The 11910-nt window shown below is 42.1% G+C and overlaps 1 protein-coding gene across 1 annotated transcript; it reads left to right on the plus strand.

The window, feature by feature from the left end:
• The first annotated feature begins 8578 nt into the window (after positions 1-8578).
• LOC147693180 (olfactory receptor 1E16-like) lies at positions 8579-9508 on the plus strand. Its single transcript, XM_086939583.1, has one exon. The coding sequence runs from the start codon at positions 8579-8581 to the stop codon at positions 9506-9508; it is 930 nt and encodes a 309-aa protein (XP_086795709.1).
• The last annotated feature ends 2402 nt before the right edge of the window (positions 9509-11910 follow it).

The following is an 11910-nucleotide window of genomic DNA, read 5'->3' on the forward strand; positions in this document are numbered from 1 at the left end:
TAGTACCAGGACAATTCTCGGGGTTGCTAGCTTCCTGGTCGCTGCCATGCGTACAAGGACCAGGATGCTATCCCCGAGACAACTGGAAGAGTGATTTTATCACCGTTTCCCTGCTATTGATTTTTTAACCTTTTTTAACTTTTTGCACTGTGTATGATTTATACTGACATGAACCCTCATATGTATGTACAGTGGACACCTTGACAGATTTGAACCCCTGATTGTTTGCTTTTTTAACTTCCATGAATTTTACTAAAATGTTTGCTTTTGTAACATTCATGAATCTTATCAAATTGTAATCAACTTTTAAATATATGCTGTTTTGTTGCTTTTATGATCTTAAATGTAATCGAATAAAGCTTGTTTTGACTTGACTTGACTCTGAGACTGAGACTGTGCCTCGTTTTCTGCCTTTTAGCGATGCACGTGTAAAAGGAACAATTTCTGAACGAGAAAGTGACAATCGCTTGCAAGAAGCGGTGCCACCGTCAATTCGACTGAACACTACCGAACCTGAACTCTTGTTTCAAAACCAGACAGTACCTGGAAAAAGCCGTTATAATCTGAGTCCGAGAACTATGGACAAAATAATTTTTTTTCTATTTTTGAAAGTGCAGCTCTCTCATCTGAGAAACTTTCTTATTTTTGTTTTTCGAACCGCCGTCCGGGTTCAGCTGCTAGGGTCGCGGTTGCCGAAGTCTTTGGAGTGCAGCTGAAGACGTTAGGTCGACAGTTCTGGTCGGTCTAAGGGAGTTGCCCTGGACTGACAGAAGCATTCCTTAGCATAAAACACCCTACCGCCGCGGGCAGCAATTATAGAGGATGGAGTTTTTCAAGATGGAGAGACCTGCCAAACAGATGGACTTTAAAGCCAGAAAGTGTATATTGATGACAAAGAAACGATTTTTGATATTATGTATTTTCATGTTGCTTAGTGTAATGACGTTTTTAATAGGATATGTTTTATTCTCTTTTCAAGTAACATTTGCACCCACTACACAGCCCATATCTCCTTCTACTGTTTCCTCGCATTCTTTTCATCCTCTGCCTGAACATGAGTCCACTAGAAAATTAGAGTTTATCAATAACTCCTTCATTCAGCTTTTACACCAACACCAATTGGTAGTGAACACAACTAATTGTTGGGTGTGTGGTCTTATGCCGCATACGACAGATAAGGGCATCCCATACTTGGTCTTACCATTTAGCTACAATGGTTCTTTGTGGGCATTTCAGACGATGTTCATATATGCCATCGAACCATACCCCCCACGCTCCACGAGAAGTAACTCGAGCAACAAGGCATTGGTAATGGGAATCATAAATATGAGCAGAGACATTGACTCGTATAAAACGATCCCCAGAGATGAGTTACAAGCTTACGCTAGATGGAACATAGCAGGATATGGAGTTACTCTGAGTGAGAACCAGCAAGCAACGAGATCCTCCCCGATTTGGATTGTACCCCATCAGGGTCACCTATGTCTGCAAGGTAATGGCAAACATCCCAGAGCTCAGTAAGGTGTCTGCGCTGAAACATATGTTTTTGCATCTCGGACTTCCCCTTCGTTCCTGGCAGCTAAGGGTACCTATTTAATCTGCCATGATAGAGCCTATACATGGTTGCCCCTGACTTCTCGGGCACATGTTTCGTTTTGTTCCTGTTGCCTCCCACCTACAGGGACGCGGCAGATTACCATAAGACAAGGATAGTTAGAGGTGTCATCAGTAAAGAAGACACTGCAGGACAAGAATTTGGAGATTTCGTAAAGGGTTTTCTGCCGTTCTGGGGGCCTATGGTTAACAGCAGGAACATAAGGCAATTGACAAGGGTGGTTGAATCCACTGTAGTTGAAACCGCCGGTGCCCTTAGTAATTTGACTGCTGAGCTCCAGTCCGACCGCCTTATGACTCTTCAGAACAGGGTCGCATTAGACGTCATACTTGCAGACCGAGGTGGGGTATGTAAAGTGATCCAATCAAGTTGCTGCGTTTTCATTCCAGATAACGCTCCGACAGTCTACCAGGCCATTTCCAAACTGCATAAGATCTCTGAATCTATTCACGTGGATAAAGGAGATTGGTCGTTGATGGGATGGTTCTGGGAACTGATATCCGCCTGGGGTTGGAAAATTCTGATGGTCGTTGGGGTGATCTTAGCCATTCTTTTCCTGTTCTGTCTGTGTGTACAGTGTGCTCCTGCAATATGTGGCCTCTGTGCTCCATCGTGTGTAAGGAAACCTGTATCAAGAGACGAGCTAAGTAATAGGATGATGCTACAGCAACATCTCAATGACTTTATGAATATAGACCTAGACTCAGATTAGCGTGAGCATAGGTTATTTGCCTATGCAAGGGCAAAAGGAGGGTCTGTGGTACTGAAAATTCTGGACCCGTGTTTTAAACATCGTCGTATCATGACGATTTTGGTGCCAGCAGACCGATAATGATTTGAATACTATGCATAAGCATTTTCGTCATGATCGGGTGATGAAATCACCCGGAAATCAGAGTTTCCGTCCTGAACCCTCGGGTTCCATTTTGTGAACGGCAGCCATTTTGTGATTGCACTCACATAGCCAAATGACTAAGGCCAAAAACGAATCTAAAGGACACGTATACCTTTGCTGACTCCTCTGTGACCTGGGCAAGCTGACTCCACTGCCTGAAGCCAAACCTGTTCGGCCAGTTCCTTTCCCAGTGGCAGAATAAGATTAGTATCAAGGCACAACATATCAAAAACCTTTCACCGCACACAAACCATGCCTAATCTTACACACACCTGTCCCTGTTTCCTACTTTATGACTTGCTTTACGAGGATTTTATTGGGGGTCAGTCGATGTCTGATGAAAATGCTGGGCCTTGCCGGGTAATTGATTGTGGGCTGGACGAACTGAAATATGGACTTGTCATCATGACTCTGCTTTTCCTTTGTAGTGAAAATATGTGAATAGTCAACTGTAAAACAAGGAATGTTTGCCTGAAGCATATTATTTTGTATAAAAAGAGAAGGCTGGCTTTGTAAGTTTGAGCAGTCTCCTGAGAATATACACTGTGTTGTACTTCTAGGATACCTATTACTGGTTGCAGCCAATAAATTTGATCTTGACTTCACCAAGAAGACTCTGTGTTTCTGTAGTCTGAAACAGGAAGGACTCGAAGTCTTCGGGTGTGTTCCCTGGCACCGCTGGGTTCTTAAGAACCCAGTACTTCAAAAGCACAAGGTGTAACAAGGAGATATGATTTTTATTTTATGTAGGTAGCTCAGTGGGTTACTGCTTTTGTTACAGATAACTTAGTCATTACAATCCTCCTACTGTAGCACATTGAGATATGAATCGACACCACAGTTGCATGCAAACTACAAGGTTAAGGTTTAATACCTTATTGTTTTTCCCCTCAATCTTTTGTTATTCTAAGGTTGTTAAAAAAGGGCTCGTTTTGGTAGTGATACACTCTTTTTTTTAGTGCAGACAGCCACTGTGTTAAGTTTTAAATCCTGACTGTTTTTCCAGACCAATCACTCTTTATCATATACTACCTACTGGTATTTATACTGTGTGTGATGTAAAGCTCCCTGGCACCATACATTGGGATGAGTAGTTATTAAAAACACACTAGCAAGTGCTATTCACTTCATTATTAATGTGATTACTGATACAAACAGATACATTTCTTACATAAAAGGGTTTAAAAAAGTAAAAAACCTGCCTGCAAATTTTGTTTTCTTAACACTTGTTAAATGATAATCCGTAATACTTTTTGCTACCCTTCATTGTGTTGGTATCTCTATGTTATTTGGCTTAGGATAGATCCCAGCCAGGATGTGACTGCACTAAAAGTATGACTGGTGGGCCTTTAAGAAAGGCCTTTGTGTTGTGAGTAAAAATAAGAACCCCCTCCTGACCTCCTACAGGTTGTTGCTTTAAACCAGGTTTCTCCCGACAAGTGGACTGGGACCTGCAGGTAGCTCTCTGGCTACCTAGAACTAGTTGTCCTGTGTGCAGCTCAATTTACACAAGTAGAGGCTTTTGCTAGGTTGAATGAATATCTGTATCAAAAAAGTTTAGTCTGTGTTTTTGAGACGAAAATGTGTGTATATTCAAAACTTAAAAACTGATGTTTTCAGAGCAATAGTTGATTTTCCCATTTTTTAAGCTGATATTTGAGTGATAAATAATGAGTTATTGCTGAGACTTGTTACTATTTTGTTATTTAAGTTCGAAATCACCCCTCACCCGCACCCTCACAACCCCACACCCTCCCCCTCAAACCCCCTCACCCCCCCACACCCTCGCTCCCCTCACCCTCACACACCCCCTCACACTCCCTCACACTCACACCCCCACACTCACACACCCTCACCAGCATAGCATAACAAAACATAGCATAGCATAACAAAACACAGCATAGCATAAAAAACAAAGCATAGGATAGCAAAACAAAACATAGCATAACAAAACAAAATATAGCATAGCAAAACACAACACAACAAAGCATAGCATAGCATAACAAAACACAACAAAGCATAGCATAGCATAACAAAGCACAGCATAGCAAAACATAGCATAACAAAACAAAGCATAGCCTAACATAACAAAGCATAGCAAAACATAGCATAGTATAACAAAACATAGCATAGCATAACAGAACAAAACATAGCAGAACAAAACATAGCATAGTATAACATAGCATAACATAACAAAACATAGCATGACATAGCAAAACATAGCATAACATACTAAAACATAGCAAAACATAAAACAAAGCATAGCATATCAAAACATAGCATAACAAAACAGCAAAACATAGCATAACATAGCAAAACATAAAACAAAGCATAGCATAAAAAACATAGCATAACAAAGCATAGCATAGCATAACAAAACACAACAAAACATAGCATATAAAACAAAACATAGTATTGCAAAGCACAGCATAGCATAACAAAACACAACAAGACATAGCATAACAAAACATAGCAAAACAGAACAAAACATAGCATAGCATAACAAAACACAACAAAACATAGCATATATAAGAAAACATAGCATTGCAAAGCATAGCATAACAAAACACAACAAAACATAGCATAACAAAACACAACATAGCATAGCATAACAAAACAAAGCTTAGCATAGCACAACAAAACATAGCATAACAAAACATAGCATAGCATAAAACACAACAAAGCATAGCATAACAAAACATAGCATAGCATAACAAAACATAGCATAGCATAAAACACAACAAAGCATAGCATAACAAAACATAGCATAGCATAACAAAACAAAGCATGGGATAGCAAAACTAAAAATAGCATAGCATAACAAAACAAAGCATAGGATAACAAAACAAAACATAGCACAGCATAAGAAAACATAGCATAACAAAACACAACAACACATAGCATAATAAAACACAACAAAACATAGCATAGCTTAACAAAACACAACAAAACATAGCATAACGAAACAAACATATAATAGCATAGCAAAACATAGCATACCAAACACAACAAAACATAGCATAGCATAGCATAACAAAACAAAACATTGCATAATAAAGCATATCATAGCAAAACATAGCATAGCATAACAAAACACAGCATAGCATAGAATAACAATTCAATGCATAGGTTAGCAAAACATAGCATAGCATAACAAAACAAAACATAGGATAGCAAAGAAAACATAGCATAGCATACAGCATCACTCCGCACTACCACAGCATCGCTCAGGGGCACCACAACATCACTATGCGCTACCACAGCATCACTGAACGCCACAGCATCACTTGTTCGCCATCACAACATCACTCAGAGCCACCACAGCATCAATCTGTGCAACCATTCAACAACACCTGGTTCAAATATGTTCTCTCAATGTTTCAAGCTTTATTACAAATGTAACAAAACGATGTTAATATTTCACCGCTGTTCTTGGATTTTCGTCACAATAAAATACACTGAACATAATCTTCACAAAGTTATTTACAAAACTTTAAGCTATTGCCATTATAAATTACAATAACTTTTATTTAAGTATTAATTATTGAAAAAAAATTAAAAGCCATTGTTTGTAATATCAATACATGTAATTCACGTAAATACAAAACATATTGCATTACAAATGCTATAGGTGTCACATTTGCGAAAGTTATAACTATTGGCATTGTAAATGACAAAGCTATTAATTTCGCTATTTTCAAAAACAGAACAAAAATAAAAAATGTGTCATTTACAATACCAATAGCTCAAACTTTCCTATGCGAGACCTATTGCATTGCAAATGCTTGTTTGAAGTTGGGAGACGTTTCTAGAGGTGTCCCTTTGACTCTCCTGCCCTGGCTCCAAGCTGGCTGCAGAGACAACATGGAGGCGACAAGCCCTTTTTGTGAAGGCACAGCACTGCCTATTCAGTTACAAGTGACATTGTGCCCATCTCTGTCCCACCATCCTGTCAGCAGACGGCCCATTCAGACATACCAAATCCCTCTATTGTGTGACTGTCTGGGAGGAATTCACAAAGTCTGTCAGTTACACCCAGTCATGTGACACAGAGGAGGCTGCAGGCATCAAATGACGAAGGACAGGAAAATGCTAACTTCCTAAAGATTAAAGTGTCATTTAAAATCCGACTTTTCCATTTAATTGTATTTTTAATTATGGGCTGGATAGGCCTCACAGTAGTGAAAAACGAATTTAGGAGTTTTCACTACCAGGGCCGGACTGGGAACCAAAACTGGCCCTGGCAAAGTGCTCGGCCGCCCCCCGGCCCCCCCCCCCCTCCCCACTCGGGGGGGGGTTGGAGGTGCCGCCGAGCGCTTTGCAGGGGCCGGTTTTCGTCCGATTTTGTTGCAGGGCCGATTTTGCAGCTATGCTGCAAAACCGGCCCTGTAACAAAATCGGCCCCCAGTGGCTCAAAACCGGCCTCTACCCTTGCAGCGCACCGGGGGATTGCCTGGTGCCCGCTATGGCCAGTCCGGGCCTGTTCACTACCAGGACATGTAAAACATAAAAGTACATGTCCATCTCTTTAATTACAATGCACCTTGCCCTATGGGCTACCTAAGACCTACCTTAGGGGTGGTGTATATGTAATAAATTGGGAATATAAAGCCTGGAAAAGGGGTTATATTGTCAAGTCGATTCGAATTGGCAGTTTGACATTGCATTCAGGCTGCAGTGGCTGGCCTGGGGCATGTTTCAAGGGGCTACTTGAGTGGTAAATGGTATACCACTCTACAACTGACTTATAAGTTAATTACATATGCCAATCAGGTGTAAACCAATTGAAACATTTTTCGGGGAGTGACACAATCACTTTAACACTGGTTAACAGTGATAAAGTGCACAGAGTCATAAATAAGGCCAACAAAAAAGAATATCAGAAACAATTGGAGGCCAACAAAAATCCATTCAGCAAAACAAAATGGTGAGGAAAGGCAAAGAAATTGGGGGTGACCCTGAAGCGAGGGCCAGGTTCAACACTTCTTCATCAGGGGGGTTTGGTCCTCTCACTACAATGTTGTGCAGTATGGTATGGCAAACATGAGCATCATTTTACAGGACTGCAGTCGCAAATCAAATAGGGTATTGGGGGGCGGCCCCCCCGCTTTTACCTGCAGCTGTCGTGGGGCAGCAAAGGCAGGTATCGCCAGCACCACAAACATTCCCCCGCTCTAACATTCGGCCGCCGCTGGCGGCAAACGCAGGGGGGTCCCACGGGCGGCATGAAGCCTAGCTACCCTGCTGCAGGACTGTACTTTTCCATCTGTGAAACCCAGGCAAATAAATCTTGACTCAAGGTCCCAAGAGTTCTTTCTATGAAGAATGTGCAATGTGCAGCATTGTACAAATCTCTGCTGGAGTCTTGGGGTTACCCAAAGGCATCATGAGCCATGGTCTGAACGCATAGGCATGCCTGTGATGAGTGGTGAGTTACAGGCTAGTTATCCTGCACACCAACAATCATTTGTTATACTTCAGTGCACAACTAGGTCCAGATTTACTATGCACTTGCGATGGCCTTGCGTCAAGGCAATGCAAGTGCTGAAGTGATATTTACAAAACCAAGCAAATCAAGATTTGCATGGTTTTGCATCACTTTTGAGCGTTCCCATGCATACACCCATGTATATTGATGCAACCCCAGATTTATTAAAAGTCAGAATGGTGCCCCTACCCAGATAGGCCTAACGAGGAGAAATATCTTCATTTCTCCCTGTTACTTCCTCTTTCCACGTGTGCTGCTCTTTGACGGGACAGGAATGCACCATGGTGCGTAAATATGGTGCTCTCCGGCCCTTTCACTTTGGAATAGTGCAGTGCAGAGAGGTGCCTTGCTGCTCTGACCTACGCCAAAGCCCAAAAATGAAGGCATTACTTTACTCTGTGAATTACAAGCCAGGCTGGGCTTCAGTCACACTTACACTCAGGAAAAGCCTTGTGAATTAGCTTGTTAGCATTTTACTTCACTAATAAGAGCATTTTTTGGCTGATACTAAATTCATCACCACAAAAATTTTATTACTGTGTTTAACTGATTTTCAAATATGTATATGTTTCAGACCACGATGAACGCGGGGAATAAAACAGCTGTTGCTGTGTTCATCCTAGTTGGATTTTCCGTCCCGCCACAAGTGCAAGGTGTCCTGTTTGCTGCATTCCTTCTGGTTTACTTCATAACCCTGTTGGGGAACTTGCTCATTGCTTCCCTCATCACAGTCAGTCCAAACCTGCACACCCCAATGTACTTCTTCCTGTTCCATGTATCCTGCCTGGACATTGGCTCATCTTCAGTTACTGTCCCCCGGTTGTTGCTGGGTCTAGTGACATCTCAGAAACGCATTGCCTTCAGTGAGTGCATTGCACAAGTGTTTGGTTTCCTTTTCCTGGGTTCCACAGAGGTGTTCATCCTATGTGCCATGTGCTATGATCGCTATGTTGCCATCTGCCTCCCTTTAAATTACGCAGTAGTCATGAGCCGGAGGTTATGTGTGTCGCTGCTCACCATCTCTGGGGTGGCTGGCTTCACCTACTCTTTCGTGTTCACCATGCAACTTTCCCAGTTACCCTTCTGTGGTGAAATTGTGATCGACCATTTTGTGTGTGAGATCCCAGCTCTGCTAAAGGTGGCATGCGCTGACACCTCACCCAATGAGATTGTGATCTTCGCGCTGGTTGGGACCCTTGCTCCCTTCACCTTGCTGGTCATCGTCATGTCCTACGCCCACATTGTCAGGGTCATCCTGAAGATGCCATCAGCGGAGGGCAGGAGCAAAGCCTTCTCGACCAGCTCGGCGCATCTTGTTGTGGTTCTCCTATTCTACGCCTCGGGGGTTGGCACCTACATGAAGCCTTTGCACAGCTCGCTGGGGTATGAGAAACTACTGTCACTGTGTTACACAGTTTTTGTCCCAATGTTGAACCCAATGATCTACAGTCTGAGGAATGAGGAAGTGAGGAAGGCTGTGAAGAAGGCAGTGCACCAGGCAGAAAAATAAACCTAGATATGCCACACAATGCGCTTGGTTCATCTTCCGTTTTGTGACTCATCGACTCACATCCAAGGTTCATTCTACCACTTACTGCACTAAGAAAGAATATACAAGTCTACTCTGTGTGGGAGTAAACCTGCTTGCGCAACCTAAAATCCACTGGATTACTAAACGAACTTGTGTGTACAACCTGCCACTATGTCTTATACTCTTCCTTTCCCATCCCATGCATGCATTTTATACTTCTGTAACACTTTGATTGATAGATCTTATAACATCCTATATTTAAAATCAATTAACCACTAAGTACCTTATAATTAAAAAAAAACTGTGGACTAATGTGTAGGGGCAGATCTTTCCCTCCAGGTTTTAGAGACATTGTCTCAGTGTGCTTCACAGTCACAAACTGTATCCTCACTCTGGGTCCGATTCACAGAACTAACTTAAGACAAAATCCTAAACTTACTACTTTTGGAATTCACAGAAGTTAGGATTTTGTCTTAAGTTTGTCTTAAGACAGACTTAAGACAGACTTAAGTTAGGATTTTGTCTTAAGTCTGTCTTAAGTCTGTCTTAAGACAAACGTAAGACAAAATCGTAACTTCTGTGAATACCAAAAGTAGTAAGTTTAGGATTTTGTCTTAAGTTAGTTCTGTGAATCGGGCCCTATATGTGCTTCTCTGTCCTCGTCCTTTTTAGGTCTCACCCGTGACAGCGCATGCGCTGTCTCAACTGTGAGATCTTTTGTTAACTAAACCAGAGAGAGAGCTTCAAGCCCACCCATTACTTACCATTGGTTGGGTTCATCGTCACTCTCCTTTCTTTTCTTTTCATTGGTCAGCAGCAGCTGGTTTCATGTTGCAGGACTTGCTACAGACGCCTTTAGGAGGATTGAGGGTTCATCCTCACACCAGAGCACTTTAGGGAATCAGCTACATGTGCTTCACAACTCCCTTCCCATTTTGTTTGCTACAGTTCCTTACACAGAGAAGCTCACACCGAACACCCCGCAGCGGCTGGTGCGGCTGAGATCGCACCATGTGAAGTCATACAAACAGTCAAAGTTCCAGCTTTGTGGCCACACTTCTCACTCCTCACCAAGCAGAGAAGTAATCCAAAAGTGATCAAAGGTTTCCCCTTTCAATGTCCTTGCAACAACGACTTGAGCCCTGGTGAATGTAAGGAAGCCTGGATTTGCCGAGTTAAGGATGCAGGCATATGGAAACATGGAAGCTCAGAAATATGTAACTTTAACAAAATTGACTGTTCTGACTGCTAAATAATACTGTTTATACTGTAGATATTAGACTTTTACTTTAGATAACTGGACTTATACTTTAGATAAGTGGATTTATACTGTACTTTAGATTAGTGATGTATACTGCAGGTAAGTGGATTTATATTGTGGACACATGTACTTATACTGTAAATAATTAGAAAAAAACTGCAGATAAGTGGAATTAAACTGTACTGTAGATAAGTGGATATATGCTGTAGGTACAAAAACATATACTGTAGATAAGTGGATATATGCAATGTAAATTGATACTTGTATAGCGCACTACTCACCTGCAAGGATCTGAAGGCGCTTGTACGAATACCGCTGTGGAACCCATCCTGGCTTTCCCTGTGAGGCGTCCACTCCTGGGCACCCCCAAGGTGGAGGCCAGGCATCCTTAGAGTTGTGGGGGGCCGTTGTGAAGATTAAGCAAGCAGATTAGGGTAGGAACATCATAGAGCATAGTCGGTCAGACAAAATGATTGGTACAAGTAGGTGCACAGTCTCAAATAAATCCAAAGTAAATGTTCAGGTGTATCGCTTTTACTTCCTTCTTGAAAAATGCAGTGGAGGAGATAAGTCTGGTTTCAGGGGGGAGTGCGTTCCAGATCCTGGGTGCCATTCTTGAGAAGGAGCGTTTATAAGTTTTTTCCTTCCGGAATCTTCGAGGTTTCAGGAGAAGATTTTTTGTGCTTCTAGTGGCTCTTGAGCCCCCTGAGATAGAGAGCTTCTGAGTGAGGTACAGCCATGTGTGTCATGCAGGCGATTTTCAGATGGATTCTGGCTTCAAAAGGCAGCCAGCTCTGGGATTTAAAGTCAGGCGAAATGTGTGAGCATTTTTTTGATCCAGTGATGAGTCTCGCTGCAGCGTTCAGGGAGGCTCTTAGGGGTGCGATTGTTGATAGGGGGAGTCCGCAGAGGGCAACGCTTCCGTAGTCTATCCGAGGAATGACTAGGGCTTGTACTGCAGTTTGGAAGTCCTTAGCTGGGAGGAAGGGTTTAAGTTTCCTCAAAGTATTGATTTGGAGATTAGCTCCCTTAGTTGCTTTGCTGATGTGATGTTGCATATTGAGATGGTTGCGATCAGCCTATGGAATCATAAAATCGATGTTTATTAATACAAATCCAT

This window comes from Lissotriton vulgaris, chromosome 9 (assembly GCF_964263255.1).
Source record: "Lissotriton vulgaris chromosome 9, aLisVul1.2, whole genome shotgun sequence".
Taxonomy (NCBI): Eukaryota; Metazoa; Chordata; class Amphibia; order Caudata; family Salamandridae; genus Lissotriton; species Lissotriton vulgaris.